The 26,854-nt window shown below is 41.1% G+C and overlaps 2 protein-coding genes across 32 annotated transcripts in view; one reads left to right on the top strand and one right to left on the bottom strand.

The window, feature by feature from the left end:
* The window catches only part of CSE1L (chromosome segregation 1 like), a 35,019-nt gene extending 16,828 nt beyond the window's left edge, over window positions 1–18,191 (top strand). For 2 of the 3 annotated variants that reach the window (XM_086331452.1, XM_086331453.1), the window contains exons 8-25: window positions 681–773; window positions 2,927–3,094; window positions 3,200–3,329; window positions 4,137–4,202; window positions 4,617–4,819; window positions 5,255–5,339; window positions 6,424–6,485; window positions 8,734–8,870; window positions 9,976–10,079; window positions 11,769–11,866; window positions 13,067–13,217; window positions 13,363–13,571; window positions 13,946–14,043; window positions 14,146–14,231; window positions 14,783–14,864; window positions 16,103–16,249; window positions 17,068–17,299; window positions 17,973–18,191. In XM_086331452.1, the coding sequence (XP_086187578.1) occupies window positions 681–773; window positions 2,927–3,094; window positions 3,200–3,329; window positions 4,137–4,202; window positions 4,617–4,819; window positions 5,255–5,339; window positions 6,424–6,485; window positions 8,734–8,870; window positions 9,976–10,079; window positions 11,769–11,866; window positions 13,067–13,217; window positions 13,363–13,571; window positions 13,946–14,043; window positions 14,146–14,231; window positions 14,783–14,864; window positions 16,103–16,249; window positions 17,068–17,299; window positions 17,973–18,062 (2,241 nt within the window). In that variant the 3' untranslated portion in view covers window positions 18,063–18,191. Of the gene's footprint in view, window positions 1–680; window positions 774–2,926; window positions 3,095–3,199; window positions 3,330–4,136; window positions 4,203–4,616; window positions 4,820–5,254; window positions 5,340–6,423; window positions 6,486–8,733; window positions 8,871–9,975; window positions 10,080–11,768; window positions 12,058–13,066; window positions 13,218–13,362; window positions 13,572–13,945; window positions 14,044–14,145; window positions 14,232–14,782; window positions 14,865–16,102; window positions 16,250–17,067; window positions 17,300–17,972 lie in introns of all 3 variants that reach the window. The other variant, XR_015138926.1, reaches the window with a different exon arrangement.
* Window positions 18,192–24,669: 6,478 nt separating this feature from the next.
* Window positions 24,670–26,854, bottom strand: part of STAU1 (staufen double-stranded RNA binding protein 1) — a 61,702-nt gene continuing 59,517 nt past the window's right edge. For all 29 annotated transcript variants that reach the window (XM_086331454.1, XM_086331455.1, XM_086331457.1 and 26 more), the window contains one exon: window positions 24,670–26,201. In XM_086331454.1, the coding sequence (XP_086187580.1) occupies window positions 26,186–26,201 (16 nt within the window). In that variant the 3' untranslated portion in view covers window positions 24,670–26,185. The remainder of the gene's footprint in view (window positions 26,202–26,854) is intronic.

Raw genomic sequence — 26,854 nt, 5'->3', positions numbered from 1 at the left:
CTGAAGAGAATAGATAGAATGAATAGGAGACAAATAGCCCAAAATGGCATACCTTCATCCGTGTCCAGCTGGACAGCAGTTTGAGAAATTCTTAAAGGATATCACTGGGTTTTTGGTTTGTTTGTTTTTTTTTTTAACACCTTTGAATTCTGCTTCCTAGAAGTCGGGTAGAATGAGGTGCTTAATAATTTGTTAGTCACGGAAGCCTAAGTAGGAAGGAGGCATAATCTTTACCCTTGGGGGATTATTCCTCATTAAGAGGGCAGTTCTGTGCCATAGGAAATCAGTAACTATCAGCCAGGAAGCCTGACTTAGTGGTCATCTTAAAAAAAAATTGCAGTAATTCAGAAAGGAAAAGAAATGTATTGGTAAGCACTGTGTTGTGTAAGGAAAGTCTTTAGCCTTAGCTTGACCTTAAAGGAATAAGTAGATTTACATTGGGACAGGAAACAGGCGGCATCATTTGTGATTGAAAGCTTACGGAGACAGTCAGAATAGTTTACTCAGCTGCCAGACCCAGCTGGGGCAGCGAATTCTTGTCAAAGTAGATATTGGTTGACACAGCTGAGAAATGTGGACTTGAATCTATAGGCATGTGGAAAACATTTGCCGTTGCGGGGAAAACTTACTGAAATATAATTATTTCAACCCAGAGTCTCAAGTCACCATTTATTCTTTAGGATCTCCCTGAGTTTTTTGAAGATAATATGGAAACTTGGATGAACAATTTTCATACCCTCTTAACATTAGATAATAAGCTTCTACAAACTGATGTGAGTACTATTTATTTCCTAAGTAGGCTTTTTTAAACTAAGAGTTATTTGGAATACAATATTAAATGTCAGTTGTATCTCAGTATTTTTAAATGTTGAAAGAATTATTTGAGTACCTCTGAGAATATTGGAGGGAGGATAGTTAATTCTTCAGAAAAATGAAAGTTATTTGAGAACATTTAGCATTGTGGTTCCTTATAATTTATTTACTCTTGCATCGTTAATAGATAAAATTCTAAGAATGCAAGTGAAATTTGATTATGTGGGATGTTCCACATTTGATTATTTATAATGTGCAGAATTACTCTTATAATACTGACTTATGTCACAATTTATAGGTAAGGCTATTTTATTACATTATTGAAAGTAAGTCTTCAAGAATATTCACATTGTGAGCATTTTATGAAATAGAAAATCACTTGTCGTTGAAGATACTAAGAAAACTTCAACCTTTGTAATAACAGCCTCTCTTGAAAAAGTCATCTGCAGTGCGGGAAAGAGGGTATATGAAAGTTTGTAATGTGTGTAAGTTTCTGATCTGGGTTTTGTAAAAAGTGATTTTCAACATAATAACGCTTCTTCTGTGTTACTTATTTGCTTGTTTATTATTATATTTATGATTTACCTCTTTCTCAAGAAACAAAAAAAAATGTAAAAGGTGATATAGTAAGAATACTTCAACACCAGATAAAAGTTACAATTGGTGATGCAGATCTGTTTGGGGAGTGGTATACAGAGGAAGAATATTACTGTGGGTATACAGCACGTTTTACCTGAGATTTACAGAGGGTGCAACCAAGAAAAATAATTCCTTCAGTCCACTAGGGAGAAACCAGTCCCTCAGAAAACAAGCTTGTCTTTACACTTAAGTCTAAAGGAAGTTTCTCACACAGGATTCTTAAGGGAGCTGTTTGCCCATTTAACTGTGTGTCATAGGTGTGTAGCATCCCTGATATTTATGCTTTGAGGAGCTGTACTTTTTATCTCTTCTCAATTTGAGTTCTTTGGCACATAATATAGCTCAGAAAGTATTTGTGGATTGCTGCTATATGTCTTAAGGATTATTCTGTTAGCCACTGTCATGGTTGCGAGTGGGGCTGGCAGACTTTTCCTGTAAAGGTCCAGGTATTTTGGACTTGGGCACTATGTGCTCAGCTCTGCAGTTGTAGTTGAAAGCGGCCATGGGCAATACTATAAGTTGTATAAATGAAAACAAAGGATGAGTGTAGCTGGGTTTTAATAAAACTGTGCTTCAGAAATTAGGCAGCAGGTCGACCCCTGCTTTAGGTGGTTGTTTAACATTTTACAGTAAACGTGAAGTGTTAGTCACTCAGTCACGTCCGACTCTTTGCGACCTTCTCCAACATTTTATAGGGCTTCCCTGGTGGCTCAGACAGTAAAGCGTCTACCTGCAATGCAGGAGACCCAGGTTCGATCCCTGGGTTGGGAAGATCCTCTGGAGAAAGAAATGGCAACCCACTCCAGTATTCTTGCCTGGAAAATTCCATGGACTGAGGAGACTGGTAGACTACAGTCCATGGGGTCGCAAAGAGTCAGACACGACTGAGCAACTTCACTTTCAGATGGCACCCTAGTAAAGAATCTGCATGCCGATGTAGGAGACCTGGGTTTGATCCCAGGGTCAGGAAGGATCCCCTGAAGTAGAAAATGAAAACCCATTTCAGTACTCTTGCCTGGGAAATCCCCTGGACACAGGAGCAAACCTATTATTTGTGAGAATGTTATAGTATTAACTTATGGGGAAGAGAACACATTTTAATATATTTGAAAATGAGAACCTTTTGAGAGATAGTAAGACTATGTTAGAAGTGGAAGTGTGAAATGATTGATGTTTATTACTCAGGTTTTTTAAGGAATATATTATTTTCAATTTAATGCATAAATATTTTGTAATTCAGCAACCAGAAGAAAGGGCTTTAACTTGAAAACTTTTGATAACTGTTCTCATTGATGAATAAATAAGAAGCATTTTCATATTTTATTTATTTGAAAGACCAGGTGAACACATTTGCAGTGGCATAGATGTGTTTACAGCACTTTGAATTTATAATTTTTGAAGACTCTGGCGACTCTCCGTGTTTATGGTAGCATTGAAGTTGTATGTTTGAGTTTTCTGTTTTCTCTTATGTGAGGATGAAGAGGAAGCAGGCTTACTGGAGCTCTTAAAATCCCAGATTTGTGATAATGCTGCACTTTATGCACAAAAATACGATGAAGAATTTCAACGGTACCTGCCTCGTTTTGTCACAGCCATCTGGAATTTACTAGTTACAACAGGTCAAGAGGTTAAATACGACTTGGTAAGATGATGGTGGAGACAAGTAATTAAGGCATCCCCTCCCTCCCCCATGAAGCAAATGGTTCAGTTTGCTCTTAAATATGCTTATTTTTGTGTTTTATTCCAGTTGGTAAGTAATGCAATTCAGTTTCTGGCTTCAGTTTGTGAGAGACCTCACTATAAGAATCTCTTTGAGGACCAGAACACGCTGACAAGTATCTGTGAAAAGGTTATTGTGCCTAACATGGAATTTAGAGGTAATTGTAAAAAGCTTTTTCAGGAGATTAATTAAAAGCTCATTTTTTAAAAGAGTGTATTTAAGAAGTCTTCTCTGTGTTGCTTTTAGTAACAAATTCAGTCTACGTTTTATTGGATTTAGTATTTAACCAAGGCAAAAGCTATTTTTGAATAGCTGACTTGAGACTAGAAGTGATTGATAACTTTTAAATACAGAATTGAAGCCCACCTAGTTCGTGCTTTAAGGTTAAAATAGTCCTAAGAGACTATTTGTACAGAATGTCTTTCTTATGAGTAGGAAGAGCAGTCATTAGATCATTCAGTCTGGAACAGAATGAGGAAATAAAAGTGTAACATGGGGTTCTATTTCCTTTCCTTTTCGTAAAACCATATTTAAAGGACAGATCTTTATTCTGATACTGTCCTCCTTATTTTGGTGTTGAAGTGACTTTTCTGAAATAATGGTGATGGTAGTGGTTAGGCTGTTGTTTATTGTCTTTACTTGTCAGAATAAAGAGCTGGCCTCCCTGTATTGATCTCCAGCACTTGTGAAAGTTGGTGATAAAGTGCAGTTCTGTGGACGCTCACATTAAAACAGTGAGCCTGTCTCACAGTTGTGTAAATTACCTGTTACCTATGCTTTCAGGGTAGCATTTACTGCTCTAAGAACAATTAATAAGAATATGTGAAATAGTCATTGGTTGGGAAAGAACACTTTGCTGCAAAACACAGTGGTTCCACATGCTCTTCTGCATACCCAACTGTAAAGCTAGAATGACTTGCCATGTCTTGTAAGAGGTGATCTGAATGTCATCTTGCTTTTGCAGCTGCTGATGAAGAAGCCTTTGAAGATAATTCTGAGGAGTACATAAGAAGAGATCTGGAAGGATCTGGTATGTTGATTTTTAACTGTTGGTCTCTTAGGAGCCAGTGTTAAAGTTGCGCTTTTTTTGAAAGATTTGGGGAAGTAAGGGAGTCAGGGTAAGCGGGTCATTTCAGTTGTCTTTTTCTGGAGAACTGTTTTCCTTCTTTAACTTGTGCGTGGTAGAAAGCAGCCCTTATATGAGCTATATCAAAGTATCAGATGGTGAATCATTTGTCTTCTCTTTTTTTATATACTTATTAGTATTTATCATACTATGATCTTTTAGTTTCATTATCATTTTTTTGTTTGTGGGGAGAGAATTTTTTCTCATTGTTTTTTGTTGCTTATAGCTATCAGATGGCAATTTGTTTTCTTATAAACTTAATCAGTTGGTTGGTGGTTGCTTCTTTCTCCCATGATGTATTTCCCTTTGATTTTGTAGATATTGATACTAGACGCAGGGCTGCTTGTGATCTAGTTCGAGGATTATGCAAGTTTTTTGAGGGACCCGTGACAGGAATCTTCTCTGGTTATGTTAATTCCATGCTGCAGGAATATGCCAAAAATCCATCTGTCAACTGGAAACACAAAGATGCAGCCATTTACCTGGTGACATCTTTGGCATCGAAAGCCCAAACACAGAAGGTAACTCTTTTCAGTTTATTTTTGTTTCCAAAACATAGTTGTCCTTTAGCACAGAAGTCAAAAAGAAGTGATATATTTCTGGTTATATAGCCTACTCTGCTAGATAATGTGTTCTGATTAGAATTCATAGTCTCCAGAAATGACTTTATATTGATTTATTAGTTACATGTTTCTCATAGACCAAAGTATAGATGGTACATTTGTTTCTTTAGGTGAGACTCAGTATAAGAAACTTGCTAAGCTTAAGTTTAGCTGTTCTTTAATTTAGGGAAGTTTCTTTATTATCTTTTAAACCAGTCTTATTTTATATGTAAGCAGTTTATGTTTTGAAGTATTTATCTCCATCTTTAACCTGGTTTTCTAAAGCTGCCTAAATTTCCATTGTGGTAGATTTATACAGGTAGTTCATGTTACTGTTATGAATTTGTTTTTTAGCATGGGATTACACAAGCAAATGAGCTTGTAAACCTCACTGAATTCTTCGTGAATCACATTCTCCCTGATTTAAAATCAGCCAATGGTGAGTTGTGAAATGTTTTTAATACAACTTACAGTGTACCTATAATTCTTACGTGCACTGTTATTTTAAACTACCAAATGAGTGCTGTCGTGGCTCTGTATCATTCATGATACCGAAAACAGTGGCTCCTATCCTTGCAGTTACTTCTGTCGGATAAAATTTCTAATGGGTGCCTTCAATCTTGCCCAGGTGAAATTAACTTTGCCTAAAGAAAATGTTGTTTATATAGAAGGAAAATAGAAACAAGTGAGACTGAATTGTCATTCAGCTTTGTTACCCGAATAATTTCACACTAGAAATCATACTTTGGTTTTTGTTTTCCTTCTTTCTCATTTAAAAAAAAAAAGAACTCTTGGGAATTCCCTGGCGGTCAAGTGGTTGGTACTCTGTGCTTCACTGCTGACGTCCTGGGTTCAGTATCTGGTCAGGGAATTAAGAGCTCACAACATGGCCAAAAATAAAATAAAACTTGAAAAAAAATGAACTCATAAAAATGGAAGTAAGTTTAAAGCAGTTGAGACTAATAGATGCTCAGGATACTTCCATATGTTTATGAAAGTATGTTAATCAAGACAGACAGACATGTAAAGTTGTGGAGACTTAAAATCACTGCACAGCGGGCATAACATAGAGGACTCCCTCGTCACCGTCACTTCAAGAGCTTTGACAACTGCCCGATACTCTGTCCCTTTCACTAGTCAGCGTGCTTCCCACTGCTCGTGTAAGCTCATCTGGAGAGGCCTGCTCCTGATTCAGAATAGCTTCGGTTCTGGGAAGAGATACTGTCATTATTTCCTGTGGCCCAAATCATTTTTGTTCAATTACATAAGTAACGTATGTTCCTTTGTAGTGAAAATTAAAGGTAAAGGTGAAAAAACAGAATTATTCATAAACTTACCCAAGTTAATAGTTGTGTGGTGGATCGTTATATAATTAACTTGACATTATGTAACTTAAATATAACTTGACGTTATATAATTACTTGACATTTGCTTCCCAGAACCATGTTTTTAAAATCTGATAATATTGTGACTGATTTGAGAGTAACAGTTAAATAACTGTGACTTTTTATTTCTTTTAATAGTAAATGAGTTTCCTGTTCTTAAAGCTGATGGCATCAAATACATTATGATTTTTAGGAATCAAGTAAGTAGCTTTTCATTTATATGTTACATGCCACTTACTCTCTTAAGAGCTTTATTGTATGCCAGCTTCTCTTCCCTTCTACTGTGCAGTCATATTTGATATCCACATCTAACAAAATTAATAATATCTTCTTAAGAACTTAGGATACTAGGCCTTGATTAATTTTTCTCAGCTTCTCAAAAATACTGTTTACACATTGCTTACGGTTGATATGTCTCATGTCCCTTAGTTTATAACAGAGGGGTCCTTCTTCCCCTTTCCTACGCACCCTCCCCTTTTTTTGTAAAGAAACCAGTCATTTATCTTGTAGAGTTTCTCATTCTACCTTTGGCTGATTGCATCCTCAGTGGTATGATTTACCCCTGTTCCTCTGTTCCCTGTATTTCTAATGTGAGGTTAAGAGTGATGATCACATTTTTTGAGATATAGGTAACCTTAATATAGAATTCACCATTTTTAAATGTATACTTGTGTAGTTTTTTAATACGTTTATTCTTTTGCACAACCAACATTACTGCCTCATAGGTTAATTACCAGTTTGAATAGGGAAAACGGGATACATGTTTGTGTGTTTTTCCCCTTTATAAGTTCAGAGTAGTGAGTTTGGTGCCTTACCAACCTCCAGAGGACAAATGGAATTTATTTTTTGACTCTCTAGTGTCATCTTCCGGAGAAGGCAATGGCAGCCCACTCCAGTACTCTTGCCTGGAAAATCCCATGGACGGAGGAGCCTGGTAGGCTGCAGTCCATGGGGTCGCTAAGAGTCCGACACGACTGAGCGACTTCACTTTCACTTTTCACTTTCATGCATTGGAGAAAGAAATGGCAACCCACGCCAGTGTTCTTGCCTGGAGAATCCCAGGGACAGAGGAGCCTGGTGGGCTGCCATCTATGGGGTCACAGAGAGTCGGACACGACTGAAGTGACTTAACAGCAGCAGTGTCATCTTTGGCCAGTAGGGGTACCATTATGTAGGGTTTCGTTTCTTCTTTTTTTTTTTTTAATTGGAGGATAATTGCTTTATAGTATTGTGTTGGTTTCTGATGTACATCAACATAAATCAGCCATAGGTATACATACGTCCTTTCCCGTGTCTTCTTGACATAAATTTAGTAACTTTTTAGCAGCTTATTTTCTTTCATATATGACAATATTTCAGGTTCATCTTGTATATTTCCTGTCCCAGACCTGAGTTTGCTACCCTTATAGGTGGGAAATGTTATTTAGAGACCATAATCTAGATGCTGGGGAAACTGATTCTAGGCTTTTTCATGAAGATACCCGGGAAATAAGTAAAACCAATATTATCACCAAAGTAATACTGCTGAGTGCCGTTTGATTTCTTTGTGCATCTTATATCCTTAGCATATTATCCTATTGGATGGATAGTCAAGAAATAACTGTTTAAAACAACTTGAAATTATTCTGCATTTTTGCCACTAACTTGATAAATAATTAGATTCCCACTTTGTGGGGTTTTGTTTTTTGGCGGGAGGCCTGAGAAAGGTTACTGTCCATGCCTCCAGAGTCAGGCGGGGTACATTCAGAAAGGTCTAGCTTTCCTCCCTGTTCCTTCTCTCTTCCTGAAGGTAACCATTTTTTACTGAGTTTTGGTTTATGTTTCCATTATTTAATTTTGAAAATATAACCTAAAATTGTCCTATATCTGTTTATATATTTCCTGCTCTCCTACACAGGAGAGTATGCTAAACAGTTTTTCTCTGTTTTTTTCTTTTTTGGCTATACCACATGGCTTGTGGGATCTTAGATATTCCAAAGTTTTAGAAGTTTTTAACGAAGAGTAGTATGCTTATGTTTATGCCTCCCTTCTCCACTTTGTTTTTTGAAGAAGAGAAAGTGAGGCACAAAGAGCTTGATTTTTCTAAGAAACTTCCTAGTGGGAAGTATAGTTCCTAAGAGGAGTTAAATCAGTCTGCTTCTCCATGATTTTTTTTTTACCCTTAAGTCATAGTTTCTTGCTCAGAGCAAGAGAATTGGTTGGAAAAGTGAATGTGAGTTGAACCGTTGTGTGGAGGAAGAAGTTTTGATTTCTCACCCATATCATATCATCTCCAATATAATAGTAGCTGGAAATTAGAATCAGATTCTGATTTCTAAAATTAGGTTCTGACTTTTTAGAGTCAGCAAAGCACTCTCTTCCAGTTGGCTTTTACTCAAAGATGGCATCAGTAAGTTATGGCATATATTGTTGGCATGTATATGGCATATATATTGTTGTTTTTTTCAGGTACCAAAAGAGCATCTTTTAGTCTCTATTCCCCTCTTAATCAATCATCTTCAGGCTGAAAGCATTGTTGTTCATACTTATGCAGCACATGCTCTTGAGAGACTGTTTACTATGAGAGGGCCTAACAGCGCCACTCTGTAAGTATTTGATGTGTGTATTTTTTCATCTTGGGGTGTAGACCATCAGTACTGGTTAGAGATAGCTCAGTGTATTCATAATTTCATTAGAAGTTAGAAAAATAAATGTGAATATTTCACTCATTTATACTGTGTCTCATTCCGAAAGGATTTGAGACTGCATGCCAGAGTAGCTGTGTTACGACAGTAAAGTTAAGTGGAGGCAATTGGAGCAAAGGAAAATAACTGAGGTGTGACGTTAATAAAGAGAGGTTTGTCAGAGGATCCTGTATAGTAAAGAAAGTCAGGAGTTTTATGTGGAATCCTCTAGCAGCCAAGGCAAAGAGAGAAACGTGGTGAGTTAAAATGTCCATAATGTCTATGAGATTAAAATTAAAATGGTTTCTCAGAAGGCATCTCAGAAGTAGACCTTGATTAAGGGAATACTGTGTAGTACCCCTTAGACCTGGCTGTTCTTGTCATCTTACTTAGTGCTGAGACAAGAGACAGCTGAGTGAAAGTAATTCTCTGGGGTTCAAGGTAGTGGCTCTTGAGGCCTATTACAAGGATAAAAAGAAGAGGGGATTGGATGGTCTGCGTGCCTTTCAGGCCTTTCTTTAACAGTGTTATTTCTTGAGAACTGAGATGGAAAGCATTCTGGGTTCTTTTCTTCATCAAGAACTTGAATTCCAGATATACTTAGTGGCTAGTTAAGGGTTAAAAGGTTATCCTTCGAGGTAAGTTAAGACAGTACTGTCTTCAGGCTCAGAATTTATGCAGAAAAGAGTTCTGAACTTGCTCCACCCCCTGGAAAGCTGGATGATTGAGAGTCCAAGTTCCATTCTCAGCGTTGACAAATGTAAACTAGTTATGGCCTCAGCAGTTTAGACAGTGTCGGGTTTGCCTTGTTTGGGGTTTGTTTAATTGTGTTTGGTCTCAGACATGCCTTCTTAGGAACTTAACTTGAGCATATATAAAAGAAACCTTTTCCTAAGTTGTGTTCCAGTTGTCTGTGGTGGGAGATGGCTCGCTTTATGCCAAGAAGTGTGATTCCGTAGTTGCCAAGGGTATTCCAGAGTGACCGTCAAGAGTTGGTGGTGACTGAAAGCTGTTTTTTCATCTATAGTTTTACAGCTGCAGAAATCGCACCGTTTGTTGAGATTCTGCTAACAAACCTTTTCAAAGCTCTCACACTTCCTGGCTCTTCAGAAAATGAATATATTATGAAAGGTAGGCCATTTCCCTGGTATACAGACTCTAAGTATCTAATCTCGTAGACTTCAGGGGTGGTCAACACTGAGTTGTAGTTCAGGTTATATTGAGAATTTGATAGGTTTAGATATTTTTAAGTGAAAAATACTACTGTTAACAGTGTTTTCGGAGAAAGGTTTACCCTAACTTGATACAGAACTCCTCTTATTAAAAGGTATCAAACTCTTTTTTTCTTTTCCTTGACTGACATTCTCGAGGGCAGAGATGAGCTGGGACTACATTTATTGACAGCATGCTCTGCTAGGTCTGGGTGTGAAACCTGGGTGTGTCTAATGGACCCCACACAGATCTGCCTTCATAGACAGCACTGCCGAGGAAGCAGGCAGCTAGCTGTAGGCATCTGTGCTGTGTTAGGGGAGTGTCTTAGTAACAGTTCTGGGACATTCCAAGAGTCCAGCACAGTTTATATGACACATAGGAAATGTTCTCGAGAAGGAAATGGCAACCCACTCCAGTATTCTTGCCTAGGGAATCCCGTGGACAGAGGAGCCTGGTGGGCTCCTGTCCATAGGATCGCACAGAGTCAGACAGGACTGAAGCGATTGAGCAGCAGCAGCAGGAAATGCTTTTCGAAGAAACTGTTCCCAGTGCCTCTGGCTTGGTTGGTCAGAACCCTTAGGTGGATGGGTGGGTGTGTGTGCATGTGTTTCTGTTTGTAAGTGTGTATCTAGGTGTATTTGTGTTTTCAGCACTGTATTTCTCCCTACAGTGATGTGTAACTACTGTTGTTTAATGTCCATTTTTTTGAGGCAGCTGACTGGTCTGTGGCCTTCATTGCTGTGTTCCTAGGGTGTGCAGGAGCGTGTATGTAGTATGTAGCAGCTTCCCAGTAAAGACTGTTGCATGAGTGAATGCAGGGATTCTCTGCCAGCCCAGTGGAGGGACGCTGATCCATCCTGTAACCTCAGCTTTCTAGCAAGTGGTATCTAAGCTGAGCTGCAGGATAGGGAGCACTTAGCTACTTGGAGGATGAGCCTTGGGCATCACAGCCAAGTTTAGGAGGAAAGAGCATAGCTTTCTGTTCCGTGCGCCTGGCATATCATGGATGCTCTACTCAGTAACGTCTGTTCCATTTGCGTAGGAAGAGCCACCGTGTGGTTTTAGCCTAATAATGTGTTTATCTCCGATGCCCGGTGTGTTTTGGGTGTCTGTTAATGAACAGTTAATTTCACAACATGGACCCTCTATCTCTTGATGTGTATTTCTGGATTTTTCTCAGGCTCCTAGTCTCTCTCTTGTGGGAAGATGGGCAGGTGGCCTTATGTTTCAGCTTGTGGTGGGCTGTGATATTTCCAGTAGACTGCGGGTAAAATCCCACGGCCCTGATTGCTGATGGAGGGAGCTCCCTCCCCACTGCTGCTCCGTGTCCACCTCCTGTTTCACTCGCCTCCTCTCTACCTGCCCCTGTAGTCACTTCCGTGTTTCTTACAGTCCCTTAAGCCTTCTGGAAATAACATAAATACATTTTGTTGTCGCATTTTAAAAGGAAGGGAAATTTTAGATTATTTTTAAATGTAGAGAGCTATCTGAGGGTTGTTTCAGAGTCTTAAAATTTTATTTTATGAATCAAAAGACTTTTTTCTCCCCCTAACAAGTGTTATTCTGAGGTTTAACTAAACTGTTTATTTCTGCTCTTATATTTTACAGCTATCATGAGAAGTTTTTCCCTCCTACAGGAAGCCATAATCCCCTACATCCCTACTCTCATCACTCAGCTCACACAGAAGCTATTAGCTGTTAGTAAGGTAACAGAGCCAGTTTTGAAAGTGCGGTTGCTTTTTAACCTAAATGCTTCAAACTGTTTGAGCCTCAGAACTCCTTGGCAATCAGTCGGACAGGGAAAGATGTATGAATTCTTCCTGACCAGCAGTTAATATATGATTCTGAAAGTGTGGGGTGACATAGATTGGAGACATGGCAGCAGTCACCTTTAAGTGTAAGCTCGGAAACTTTAAAATGTTTTATTCTCACTTTAAAAAGTAACGTGTTCATTGAAGAGAATTGAGAAAGTACAAACAATCTGAAATAATCTTAGATGGAAGAAGTGGGCTTTGCCCCAAATGGACACAAAAGAGGCTATTCAGATTAATGTCCTTTTGTGTCTCTTCTTTCTGACTCATTTCCTCAAAAATAAAGTTTACTCCTTCTTTGGTCAAAAATGTTACAGATATTTTGATCTGTATTTAAATATAAATACCAAGTTTTAGAAAAGAAAAATTGGTTTAAAGCCAATAAAATTCTTGTGTTATTGTTAATTATTCTATTAAAAGTCATAGGAAGTATAAGGGAGACTTTGAGAATAGTGATTATTTTTCCACTGAATCCTGGGTAAGCCTCTAGGGCCTACTTGGGTTTGGGGGAATTGAAAGAAAAGAGACGTAAGGTCTCTCCACTTTGACCTGGCCCTGTGATACACGCTCATCTTCAGTTCATCAACTTTGTATGGCACCCTTCAAAGGATTGTGGTTGAAAGAGAAAATTGAAAAACGCTGGTTTGAAGGATAGCTACTGCAGGTGTAGGCATACTGAGGCCTGCAGAGGTTAAGATTTGCCTGAGGTCCCACACCAGGCCAGAGGCAGGGTCGGGCCCCGCACGTCCCTGTCCGTCTCCTCCATCACTATTACAGTGACGGCTCTGGGGGAGCACTCAGGCGTGAAAAAGCTCCTTATAAACACTGGGAACTGAGGTTCGTGCAGTCACCTTCCGGTGCCTCTGAAGTGTTTTTCATAAGTAGACATTTGCCCATTAAAAATAAAGTCCAAACTGGCATTAGTATTACTATTTCATGTTCTGAATTTTCAAGTCACTATAAAATTTTAACATCTAGGCTTTTTCGTATAATTGGTGTTTTTTTCTTAATAGTGTTTTCAGTAAGGTTAAATGTATTTTAGGTAGTGAATTAGATTATTAGACATAAGCTTTTTCTTTTTTTTTTAAATTTCAGAACCCAAGCAAACCTCACTTTAATCACTATATGTTTGAGGCAATATGTTTATCCATAAGAATAACTTGCAAGTCTAACCCTGCTGCTGTTGTAAATTTTGAGGAGGCTTTGTTTCTGGTGTTTACTGAAATTTTACAAAATGATGTACAAGGTAAGTGAAGAAAGTTATTTTCTTTCTGGTTGATTAAAAATTATTCAAGTGATTATAAAATGCAATCTGCCTAAGAGATATGTGTCTTTTGTGTCAGAGCCATTAATTCTGAAGCTGAAAGCTCTGTTTTTACTTCTATCAACAGAATTTATTCCGTATGTCTTTCAAGTGATGTCTTTGCTTCTGGAAACACACAAAAATGACATCCCGTCATCCTACATGGCCTTATTTCCTCATCTCCTTCAGCCAGTGCTTTGGGAAAGAACAGGAAATATTCCTGCTCTAGTGAGGCTTCTCCAGGCATTCTTAGAACGAGGTTCAAATACAATAGCAAGTGCTGCAGCTGACAAAATTGTGAGTCAGATTTATTTTGATATAACTAATTTTTAAGATAACTGGGAAACTAGAGATGGCAGATTCTTTTTAATTTTTTAAAAATTTCTTAAAATGAACGTACTCTAAGGGGAATTCATTAGTAGAAAATGTTAACATACATTTTGTTAGAACTAGGTATCCTTTAGTTATTTATCTCTTTGGTAGAAACTTAACATTGCGGGCTTATTATTTGGGATTTTTTCCCCCCTCTATACTTCAACAGACAGACGGAGAAAATGCTATTTAGATAATTACAACATGCACTCTTTTCTAAAACAGATCACCTGTTTTACTTTTAGAAAAATTAATCCTTGCCTCTTTAACTAATTATTATTTAATCTAATTTGTTGTAGCCTGGGTTACTAGGTGTCTTCCAGAAGCTGATTGCATCCAAAGCCAACGACCACCAAGGTTTTTATCTTCTAAATAGTATAATAGAGCACATGCCCCCGTGAGTATGAATACAGCTTCATTGTACGTTTAATTGAGGATTCTGTTCAGGACTCAGAAAAATGCTGGATTTATTTTGTTGCTTTTTTCTTCAATTCTTTAGTGAGTCAGTTGACCAATACAGAAAGCAAATCTTCATTCTTCTATTCCAAAGACTTCAGAATTCCAAAACAACAAAGTTTATCAAGAGTAAGTAAAGTCATTTAAGTTTTCCTACAGAAATTTTTTAATCATTTATAAATTTTATATATAAAATATTTTAAGACGGTTCTGTTCTCTAAACGAAATCATTTTCAATATACTATGCTCCAAAGGTTAGTTTCTAAGTTTAAATATCAAAATATTTTTAATAGAAAAATCATAAAGAAATAGAAATCAGAGAGAGACCATATGTAAACCTTTTGTCCCTGGTGGCTCAGATAGTAAAGAATCCACCTGCAAATGCAGGAGGTGTGGGTTCGATGCCTTGATCAGGAAGATCCCCTGAAAAAGGAAATGGCAACCCACAGCAGTATTCTTGCCTGGGAAATCCATGGACAGAGGAGCCTGGTGGGCTACAGTCCATGGGGTCGCACAGAGTCAGACATGACTGAGCAACTAATGCTAAGTTGTATTAAAAGGCCAGTATTGGGCGGGGGGGGGGAAGGCCAGTATTGATGCCAAACTATTTGTCAGACTTTGACTAAATTGCTTATTCAATGCAGTCCTCTATATTGATACTCTGCATCTCCTTTCGACAGGTTTCTTAGTCTTTATTAATTTGTACTGTATAAAATACGGGGCGCTGGCACTGCAGGAAATATTCGATGGTATACAACCAAAGTAAGTCTGCTTTTATTATTTATCATCCTGTTTTTAAAAACAAAACATCTGACCTCTCAGTCTCTGTTTTATAGATGACTGTATAGTTCTTGATGCAGTGATAGTATCTTTGTGGTTTCCAAAATATTCTTGGGTGGGGGGCGGTGGTTGGGCTGTAAAGAAGAAAATACCTGCAAACATTTTTCTAATTCCTAAAGGTCCCTGCCCCTACCCGCTGTACTCTTTACAGCCAGGGCTCTGTGTTGTGTTAGATGTCTGACGTGTCTCCAGGAGCCTCCCTCTGTTAAGGCCAACAGTGGTTTTTCAAGTGAGAATAGTTTGGATCAGTGAAATTTTGCTCTTGACTTAGTGTATATGCATTAAGAATACAGTTAAGCAGCATTACCCATTTACTAGGGAAGGAAGGCAGTAAAGTAATGATAGAGAATAACTTCTTGGAGAAAAACTTTATAGATATCTGTAGTAAATCAAAAATAATTCCTGATTCAAATGTGAAAAATGAATTAACCTGAGAAGTACCAGAAAATGTTTTCTAGCTATAGGAAGTCATGAAGAAAGGAGCAGTTTGACTCAGTGCTCATGGCGCCTAAATTAGCATGGTCTTTCCACAGAGCAAAAAATACGCACTTGTCCAGAGATCAGAATGTCCACGTGCCTTGTTATTTACCATTTCCACTTCAAAGAATTTAATAAGATAAATTCTTAATAACAGGAGTATATATATAAACTTAAGAATTTATACCATGTAGAAGTATGGAAAATTTTAATTCCAGGATGTTTGCAACAGTATTGATTAGCCAAATCATTTTTTTAAAAGACAGCCTTTAACATTCACATACTGAGAGTTATGTAAGCATAGAAAGTTGGAAAGTTTATAATCCAAAAATGTTAAAACTGGTCATTGCTGGATGGTGAGGTGATAGTGATTCTTTTTTCTTCTTGCTTATCTGTGCTCTGATTGTTAGTTTTTTAAAGATTTCTTGAGTAATTAAAAAAAAACATGCAAGACCAAAAAATGGCTCTAAAGAATTTCCTTGAGCATGGCTTAAGGTGGAGTATTCACAAAAGATGGTGACAGTTGGTCAGAGTGGCGGTTTGATTTTTTAGGTCTCTTTCTGTTGACCAAAATTAGCAGCCTTTTTTGGTATTTTATTATATTCCTAAGGAGTCACTGAGTGTAAATAATTTAGACTATTGTAATTAAATATTGAGTGAATTTATTTTGATTTAATTAACAGAATGTTTGGAATGGTTTTGGAAAAAATCATTATTCCTGAAATTCAGAAAGTATCTGGAAATGTAGAGAAAAAGATTTGTGCTGTTGGGATAACCAAATTACTAACAGAATGTCCCCCAATGATGGACACAGAGTACACCAAACTGTGGTAAGTACTCCATTCTGGAGTTTGGGGAAATTAGTTTCCTTCCCCTGTGATGGCAAAATTAACCAAGCTTATTCTCTTGGGGGCCAAGAGAATGGGTTTTGACCTTAGCCTCCTCTGTAGCTACCATCAAATCCAAGACATGACTTGTGGATTCTTCGGGGCCTAGAAAGATTTTGTTTCCTGATTATTTTTATTTCTTTTGGCCATGCTTAGCAGCGTGTAAGATCCTAGTTCCAACCAGTGATCAAAATTGTGCCCCCTGCAGTGGAAGCGCACAGTTGTAACCACTGGACCAGCAGGGAAGTTCGTGGGGGATTCACGGACCCCTTAGAGAGACTGCTGAGAGTGCCGGTCCACACAGTCACTCCATTAAACTGGCCTGAGTCTTTAGAAGGAGACACTGAGTAGGCAGAAGTTCCTACGTGTGTGCTTGATGTTGGCCTCCATGACGACCTAGCTTTCTTGACCTCTTGCTTCTCCCTTACGGTTTCAGTCATGATCTGACAACTGGAAGCTTATTTCTTCTAACTTAAAACCATTGACTCTCAATTTGACTTCACACACATGGCCTCCTAAGTAGCCTGGGTCACACAGCCAGCACAGAGTTCTGGGCAAAGGACATCAGCATGCTGTGGCCCAAAGAATTGAAGAATGCTTTCCAGTTAGACAAAATCACTGGTGTCCATCTTAATCTCAAGGATCCCTTCCTCCTCCTGAGACCACGCGTCTATAGTTTTGTGTCTCTGAAGACATTGCTCCTTTATTAATAATTTAAATCTTCTAAGAGCTTACTTAAATCTTGTCATTTTCCAATCCAGGACTCCTTTATTACAGTCTCTGATTGGCCTATTCGAGTTACCCGAGGATGATACCATTCCTGACGAAGAACATTTTATTGATATAGAAGATACCCCAGGATACCAGACTGCCTTCTCACAGTTGGCATTTGCTGGGAAAAAGGAGCACGACCCTGTTGGTCAGATGGTGAACAACCCCAAAATCCACCTGGCTCAGTCACTGCACAAGCTGTCCACTGCCTGTCCAGGAAGGGTACGTGTCTCTGTTACCTCGGAGAACTCTAGTCTTCTCTGAATCACTCTGATTGGTTCCCAGGCCCCCATGGGACAGCGCTGAGGGTAGCTGCTCTGGTGCCTGTCTTCCTTGCTCAGCACAGTCACCCTCAGGCAGTTGCATTCAAGGTCTCTTTAAGTGATAAGACTCTTTTTTTCCTTTATGATGATGTTCAAGTAACTTTAGGAGTAAAGACAAAATGGAGGATAAAACCCTTGACTAGAAATGTATTTATTTCCCAGAATGAAATAATCCTGCCATTTTTAAAATGGAGGTATTAATGTTTTTAAGTGCAACATATTCAGAAATAACGAACCATAGAGTAAATCTAATAATAATGGCTTTATATTGCATTAGCCAGAAACAGTCTTAGAAATTTTGTCAGAAAATCTATATTTTTGATTGTTTTATTATGGAAAATTTAGAACATAACTTAGAAACTGTAATAAATACTTATATTTATTACAGACCTTTACTAAGTAATTGGAGAGCAAGCCTTAGGCATCATGTATTCACCATGAGTACTTCATTAGGTTTCGGTAACCAACGGGACATGATTTAAGCAACCATAACACCACTACCACACTGAACAATAGAACAGTAATTCCTGTGGGCCCACGTTTTAGACCTGTCATCTGTTTCCCATCTGTAGGTCCCCTCAATGGTGAGCACCAGCCTCAATGCAGAAGCGCTCCAGTATCTCCAGGGGTACCTTCAGGCGGCTAGTGTGACGCTGCTTTGAACTGCCTTTTTTGAATTGTCTTAGTCCAGAATGGTTTCTGAGGACATCATGTAGACATCTGAGCACAGCTGCATTAAAACAAAAGGTGTTCGTTTTGAACTTGTCTATTAAATGTTGTTTTAAGCTGAACCTTGAGCAGATTAGTTTGTGTGATCATAAATATAAGTGAGTGACTTTTTCAGTTTGCAGCTACAAAGACAAGTATTACTACTAGCTTAGTGTATGACATTGATTGGAGCATTTGCACTGTTTTGGCAATTCTAAAGTTTTGACGGACACTGACTGTGGAGACATTTTTTCTGTTACCAAGTCCTTTTGTTTCGAGGCTGCTGCCGTTCGTGTTTGTCCTGTCCTTTGTGGTTTTGTCCGTTTCCTTAAGCTTTTACTGGAAATGTGAATAAGCAAAGAAATCACTTGTGTAACTTGCCAAGAAATGCACATTTCATAGTTTTAAATCTGTAATGAGCAATAAAAAAAAGCCCTAAAATATGTATCTAAGAACATCTTAAGGACAGGTTTTTGGTGCTGCTATTTTTATAATGAAGAATTTAAGTTTTTCCTCTCCTGGACTCCATAAAATCCTAATTTCTAAACAATTCCAATTCAGATTACCTAGTCTTTTTTTAAGAAGGGAAAGGGAACCATCACTGCAGGTTTGCGGCTTGTGTGTTAGAACTTTCAGTTAGCCCAGGTCCTGGGTGGCACCGTGAACTGTGGGAAATGGTTTCCTCTGAATTGGGAAGAAATGCTTAGCCTGGCTTCACAAGGCTGGTGGGACTGCTTTAGCTGGTGCAGGCGTTTGCCCGTTACAGTGTCTTCTCTGCAGATCACAGGCTCCTTGGAACTTTTTGAACCATGGCATCCATCTTGGCAAAGGCTGCCAGCCCGGCTCCTCCTTGGCAGAGTCCAGGGTTCCGTGGCCTCTGTCTTTAGAGGATAAAGAATCAGACTATCGACGTGGGGAGGTGCAGTTTTTACAGAGGATGTGGGGATTGTCTGTTTAGTGCAGTGAGACCGAAATCTGATTCTGTACAGATATGTCTGTACAGATTATGTGGTGTTTTTTTCCCACCTGACTTGAATGCTTTATTTTCTTCATGTTGGTTTTGCTGTGTTGCTTGAGAGATTCCAGTTTACTCTAGTGTACTCATACCTACCAACCTAGTAATTATTTTTGATTTGAATAGTAATGGGAGCATTAAATCATATTTACTATGTGGCTTAAGTCGTCACTGGCAGATGAATATTGAGATAGCACTGAGATGTTTTTGAACTATGAACATGATCTGATACGGGTGAAACGTCTGGAATGGCAAACAGTTGGTGCTGCTTTGGCACTCGGCGGAGCTCTGGTCCTGAGCTTGCTAAAGCTGCTGGGTAACAGCTGAGGGGGGCAGGCAGGCCACTGTTCTGGAGGACCCTGGGCTTAGCATCCTCATCAGTCTTCTGAGTTCGAGTTCTGAATTTTTTCCTTTTTCGGTTAAAACGAATGAGAAACCATTTCACTTTGTAACTGCACCTCTTAAAATAGTTTCTGAACAGGAAGGCTGGTTACTTGCATTCTTTTACTCTAGCATAATTCATGAATATTTTGTTAAATTTTGTTTTAATGTTTAAAATTGAGATTTCCTACTGCATCCAAGACAGTTTTTGTATCTATCTTATAAAGAGTTTAAAGATGGGAGGCTGGAGTTGCTATGGTGTGTTTTCAAGACTTCTCAGTGACTGTTCCTCGGTGGGGCCAGCTCTCTGTGTGTATGACGAGCTGGGTTCATACTTTGGGATCAGGCCAACCTGGGTTTAAATCACATGTCTGCCACTGAGGCCTTGACCTCCACGGTTCTATTTCCTCTTCTGAAAAAGGAGAATACCACTACTTACCGTCAGGATGGTTTTAACAAAACACTGAAGTACTTAGGAGAACCTCTGGAGGACAAATCAGTACAAAGCTGTTGGTTGAGTTGTTTAGGCCGGGGTGTGGACATGCCTGGGAGGCGGTGTTTGCCTGCACAGCAGCCCCGTAGACGGGAAGACGGGGCTTCCTGGCCCAGGCAAGGCCCTCTCTCAGGATGGTTCTAGACACGGCGGCCATTGTCACTGCAGAGTCCTTCATTAAGAGTCTCCTGCTGGACCCATTGAGTCTCCCTGCTGTCTGACTGTATCTTTCTCTTTTATAAATGTTTTCCTTGTAGCAAATACAGGAAAATATTTTAACAATTAAAAATCATTCATATTCCTAACTTCAAGCATTTTTATTCTCTTTCTAAGCAAAGTTTAGATCATTCTGCAAATAAAATTTTATATGCTTTTTAGAAAAACCTTTTACCATTTAAAACATTTACTTGGCAAATAAAATTTTCAGTGGTTGTAGTTTTATCATTTGGATATATCAGTCCCAAATTATACAATCATTGTTAGGTATGTAGAGTTTTTATTTTATAAATCTTGAAGTAGACAACCTTTTAGGTCAATCTTCATCTCTTTTTTTCCTGAAGGTGGAATTATTGGGCCAGTTATCCTGTGGGAAAGGTTGTGCCAGTTTCTGTCACACGTCCCTACCCGCACTGGGCATTACTTCATTATTTGTGGGGCACAACAAATCTGGCATTCAGTCAGAATATTAGCTGCATGTGGTAAAAGTCTAATAAATAGGGCGTCTAGCTCAGCTGGTAAAGAATCTGCCTGCAGTGTGGGAGACCTGGGTTGGGAAGATCCACTGGAGGGCATGGCAGCCCACCCCAGGATTCTTGCCTGGAGAATCCCATGGACAGAGGAGCCTAGCGGGCTACAGTCCGGGGTCGCAAAGAGTCGGACACAACTGAGCGACTAAGATGTAGCTGAGCGGTGCGTTTCTGCCCTCCCAGAGGCAACACCTTTCAACTCACACTGCCTGTAATTCTTAAATCTTTACAGTTTAATTATCAACCATAAGGCCTCATCCTTCCCTGCTGTGACAGATAAGAACTTAGCTCACACCACTACTTCCAGCCTACACTTTGTAGTTCTCCTCTCTCTCTAGTAGTCCTAACTCTCGTCCCCATCAGCTGTGGCCTTCATCTCTGTACTGTCCTCTGGATTGATGTCTCCCTACCCTCCACCTCTGACTTCGTTTTCACACCGTTAACAGCAGCTCGCATTTCATCCTGTGCAGTAGCCCTTTTCTGTGCTTCGTCTGTAGGGCTCTTTTAAAAGGTAAAAATGGATAATCAGTAAGTGAACTATTATAATGGTATAAATAGTGTTCAGAACTGGACTTGGCAGTGTGTAGAGATTGTTTTTTCCTCCCAAGGTCCAGTGTTTGTTTTCCCTCAAAAGAGGCCATTCTTAGAGTCAAGGTCAAATGGATTATTTTTCCTTCATATTCCATGAGTTGCTCAGAGCAAGCCATGCCCCATTTTATCTTGTGATATACTTGGATCCTGATGGGTTTTTATTAGCCTTCTTCATTCTGAGGGTTACATGGAATCCTTTCCACTCTTCTCTGAGATGTTCTTTATACAACTGACTGGCTCTTGCGGGAGTTCCAGTTGTGCCTCCTTCATCCAGTGTCTTCATGGAAACTTGAGAAGCAGGTGTGAGGCTTTGGTCTGAGAGGCCACACAGCTGGCTGGCACTGGGACTGAAACCCGTGGCTTCACGGAAGTTAGAAACAAGGCTTCCCAGGCGGTGCTGGTGGTAAAGAACTCACATGCCAATGCAGGAGACACAGGTGACGCATGATCCCTGGGTTGGGAAGACACCCTGGAAGGGACGTGGCAACCCACTCCTTGCCTGGAGAATCCCATGGACAGAGGAGCCTGGCGGGTTACATCCATGGGTCACAGAGTAACACAACTAAAGCATTGTAGCACACGTGCAATCTGTTAATACAGGTGTGACTGCGAGGTAAACACCGGGAATGTTGTTGGCGGTCTCTCCCCTCTGTTGGGTTGTGATCTTTCACTCCATTTCAGAAAACCTGAGTGTTGGCTCTGTAACCCAACTCATTATGCTCCCTGCTCCTTGGTTGAGAAACATGACCTACATGTGCAACAAGGCAAGATACAGCTTTGGGTCCACCCTGGCATATTCTTGGTAGGAGTATTGAAATCCAGTGAAAAGAATGTACAAGGCAGTTTCCTGTGGATCTTAAGAGCTAAGAATGCGATAACAGACGAACACGCTGCCCCTGGGCAGGCAGCCGCCCTCATCCACCCACCCTTCTCTGGGGTTGCTGTGTGACAGCAGGCTTTTTTAAAAGTTAGAGAAGTCCACTTTCTCCCTCAAAGTGGATGATGTGAGAGCAAAACGTGGCAACATGGAAGGAAGAGCAGAGCAGCCACTGTAGACAGGGAGAAGCTGCTCAGACCTGACGTGAAAGGGAGGACGACTGGAGAGGTAGGGAGCGAAAGGAGGGGTTTACCTTGTGTTGGGAAGAGGGTCCGGCTCCTTGCAAGCAGTTGAGTTAACCTTTCAGAGTCTAGAGAGGGAAATGCTCCAGGAAGCTGGGTTTCTCAGGAGATGTCCCCTAAGGAGACAGATCCTAAAGGGTCTCCAGGTGGGTCCGCAGAGCAGCGGGGAGGAACCTTGCTCCCACCAGGTCCCGCCACTCAAGAAAGCAGAGCTGGGTGTCCTCGGAAGGCCGACAGTCCCACTGAGCCATGGCTGAGCTGAGGCCACCCCCACTGTTCTGACTGCAGGTCTCAGGCTGGAAGAAGTCCCTGCAGAGAAACCTTCCCAACAAGAGCCGGGGGTGAGGGCTGGGGATGACAAACGAAAGAAGCCAACTGCAGCAGGCTGAACATTCCAAACCCCTGTCCTAACAGGCAGCTGAGAACACTGCCTCCAGTCGCTGGGACAGTGGCCTGCGGAGCCCCCAACAGTGAGGCCAAAGTCATCTTTCCTATTTAGTCAAAGGTACCACGTCTTGCCATAATTTGCAGAATTTGGGGGTGCCATCCAAAGAATCATCCATCATTTAGAGTTGTGTTTTGTATCAGAATAAAAATCACTAGCAATGTCGTGGTCTTGCTGCACAGGACACTAGTTCTAGAAGTACATGTACAAATACCTGGGACCTTATTAGAAACGTGTTCTCGAACCCAGACCTACTGAGACAGAACCTCTGAGAATGGCACCCAGCAGCCTCAACACAGTCTTCCTGGGGAGTGGATGCTCGTGCTCAAGCAGCTGAACAAGGATTGGATGAAGTAAAAGTGAATTGGAAAGACAAGTGGGCATGGCAAAAGCTGTGAACACGGTCAGTCTCAACGTTGCATGGGCTCAAAAGGGAGAAGGGATCGTACTTCAAAGATACGGAATGAACGGCTTCAGTTTTGCATAAAGGGTGGCAGACATCACAGCTGTGGGCCGACAGAGCCGCAGGCCTCAGGACCTCTTCAGAAGTCATCCATTCTCTCCCACCGAGCTGAAACGGACAGGAACTCTTTGCTTTCGTGGCCCTGTTTCTTGGGAGAGTCTCAGGAGTAAACAAGGGTCTGCGTCCCTGAGAGGAGAGCCCTGAGCACGGGACAGGAGGACAGAATGAGGGCGTGCCTCAGCCCCCGAGAGGGGGGACTATGAAATGGCATCCGCCTGGGCTGCAGAACAGTGGAAGGTGCTGACTAAGCAGTACCAGCCCTGCACACTGCGGAGCTGCTTCTGGACCAGCGTCCACCCGTTAAAACATCTGGGCCCTTCACCAGGTGATCTAGTTACAGGCGCTCTTCACAGCACAGAAGATATGGCCACACACAACCACCATCTACCGGGCTGTCCCGCCTCCGGGGCCTCGGGAAAACGCTGCCTGGCTGCAGGGAGCGATGACAAACCACTGCAGAGAGAACCAGGCCGGGTCTGGGCCCACTCTGGCATTGGGGATCTCGGACACGCTTACCTGGCTGCCCACACAGTCTAGGCTTAACCCCCCCTTAGCCACCCACTGTTCCGGAAGTCACGGTCCCTGGGCTGTGGGAGGCCTGAGTGTTCCCAGGTTTCTTAGCTGGATTCAGCCTGGTTTACACTATTCTTAACCGTGAACCCAAGGAGCCGGTCGACAAAATTATTACAATCCAGAGAAGCGTTTTCAGGTACGCATTCTGAATCCACCCAGTGAGCATATGCTTGGCATACAGGACAGACAGGCAGACGTACCTGGACCGGGGGACACGCACAGAAAAACGAAGGCCCAGGGGAATCTTAGGTCATTTCCCGCATAAGACTTTGGCAGCTGGAGCCAATACACAGTTGAAAAATTAGCCAAGGGACTTAACTGGCGGTCCAGTGGTTAAGACTCCAACTTGCCGTGTAGGGGACACAGGTTCGATCCCTGATTGGGGAACTAAGCCCACAACTGAGCTCGCACCAGAGAGTCCAAACGCCACAGTGAAAGATCCTGCACGACCCAACGCAGCCAAATAAAAACACAGCAGGGAAGGCTGAAGAATGCCGAGGTGCCGGAGGCATCAGCAGGCGTGTGTACATACAGACAGATACAGATGCTCTTCCCTAACAGCCCACTAGCAACAAGCTCCACGCGCCCCTCGCTGGCAGCTCCGCCCCCAGCACCATACTTCATACCCTCACGTCTTCCCTTACTTCTTCAGTTACTGCTCAACAGGACCACACGTTCATTAGTAGCTGTTTATTGATCAATGGTTTGATATAAAGTTATTTCAGATCTTCAGAATTTTGCCCAAATGGAATCACAAGCATTACAAAGTTTTTCTCTTAAAAATAAAAAAGGGGTCAGGGGCAGGTTGGGAAGGACCAACCTAGCAGTAGTGGCATTTGAGAATAAATTAACAAAAAAAAAAATTTAGTATTACCATTTATTGGTGACAAACACTAAGTTTTACTTACATTCCATGGGGAGAAAAAATTCCAGCATAAACAACGAATCCAAGCAGTACTTAACTCGCCAGGCTACCGTGCTTGTCATCTGGGCTGTTATGCGGGACCTCGCCGCACACATCTCTGTGCACAGCAACACGACTTCAGAAGCAACAGTTAGAGAGAGAAACATGGGCTATTCTTTCCAGCCCTCATGGAGATGTAATCAACAGTATAAAGCACTCAAGGAAGATCAATCTGCAGTTGTATATGTGCTACATGGAGACCATATCCTGTAGTGTAGTGAGAGCGGTGTGTCCTCAAGAGTTGTATTATATACACACAATTTGTTTACTAATCTTTAAAACAAAGATCAAAGTTCATTTAAATCCTGCTGCATTAACAAAAAAATAAAATAGAAAAGGAACCAAATGATCGGTTAAAGTTTAAAATTCCTAAGTTGTCCAATTTATACCACTGTGGGAGACTTCATCAAGGTTTCATCAAGGCCAGGACTGTTTCAGCTAAACCAGAGGGCACACAATTTGCATCACTGAAATGGTCCTGGGTTAAGTCCAATGAAATAAAAGTGTATAACCACACACACACGGATATGATCTTTGCCGGTTAGATTACTGATAAAGTCCGTCTCAGACAAGTTTCTAAACTGTGCTATGTAACTAGATACAACTGAGAAACTCTCGAATGAAAATTTATATAGTGTCATTTCAATCAAAAGAAAATAATGAAACTATAAGAATACATATCTCTCCTGGAAGAGAGCAGTGGCGACAGTGTGGGTACCGCGGGAGGCGTGGGCCAGAGCGTGCCGAGGTCAGCTGTGGCCCAGCAGGAAGCATATGTGATTTTCTCTGGGGCTTTCAGCCCTCTCTCCAGCGCGGGTGTCCAGGGTTTATCCCAAAGTGTTCCGAGTGAGCCAGTCTGAGAAGGGGCGGTGCTTTCTGTTTCTTCTTTCGCACAGCAAGGAAAAAAAAAAAAAAAACACCCAAAACAAACAAACAAAAAAACCCCACCAAAACCAACACTAGACTGCCTGGGGCACAGGCCTGCGGTTTCCCAAGGGAGCCAGGGGCGGCTGCAGACCGCCCGGCCCCCAGCAGCCACAGCCACGCGCCCCCATCCACGCCGCTGCCTCCTCCAGCCCTGCCGTCTTCACCACTGCCATCTCCAGGCCTTTACCCATCGTGTCTCTCGGCCCACTGGAGGTATCAGAAATTCCAAATGTTCAAAGCAGTTTCAGCATTTTCAGTATACATGTTGGGATTTTTCGATGATTCATGGCCAGATAAAGTTCAGCACCTCCCACACCTTTAAGGAAGAAAAACATGAAAATGATCTTAAGTTTTAAAATTTAAGAGAATTAAGCCCTGTTAAAAATGGAACGAGCAGACATCAAGAAGCCTGCTATTCAGGGCCCAGTTTATGATAGCTGATGCACACTGGGGGCTGGAGGGTGCTTCCCTGCTAGCTCAGCTGGTAAAGAATCTGCCTGCAATGCCAGAGACCTGGGTTCAATTCCTGTGTCAGGAAGATCCGCTGGAGAAGGCATAGGCTACCCACTCCAGTGTTCCTGGGCTTTCCTTGTGGCTCAGCTGGTAAAGAATCTGCCTGCAATGCAGGAGACCCAGGTTTGATCCCTGGGTTGGGAAGATTCCCTGGAGAAGCTATAGGCTACCCACTCCAGTGTTCTGACCTGGAGAAGTCCATGGACGGAGGAGCCTGGTGGGCTATGTAATCCATGGGGTCACCAAGAATCGGATATGACTGAGCACCCAACACATACAATCAAGAGACAACAGCAAAGAAGAGAATGGGTAGATAGTATGTTATCTCCAGGGGGGAAAGGAAGAAAATAAGGAAAGAAATGTATTTGCATTAAAAACAAAACATAGGAAAGGTGCACAAGGAACTGGCACAGACGGGCCCTGGCGGGGGCCCTGGCAAGCAGAGCGTGCGGGCCG

This window comes from Bos grunniens, chromosome 13 (assembly GCF_055505025.1).
Source record: "Bos grunniens cultivar Pamir isolate PY7600 chromosome 13, Bosgru_T2T1.0, whole genome shotgun sequence".
Taxonomy (NCBI): Eukaryota; Metazoa; Chordata; class Mammalia; order Artiodactyla; family Bovidae; genus Bos; species Bos grunniens.
This window is presented reverse-complemented; position numbering and strand designations above follow the sequence as displayed.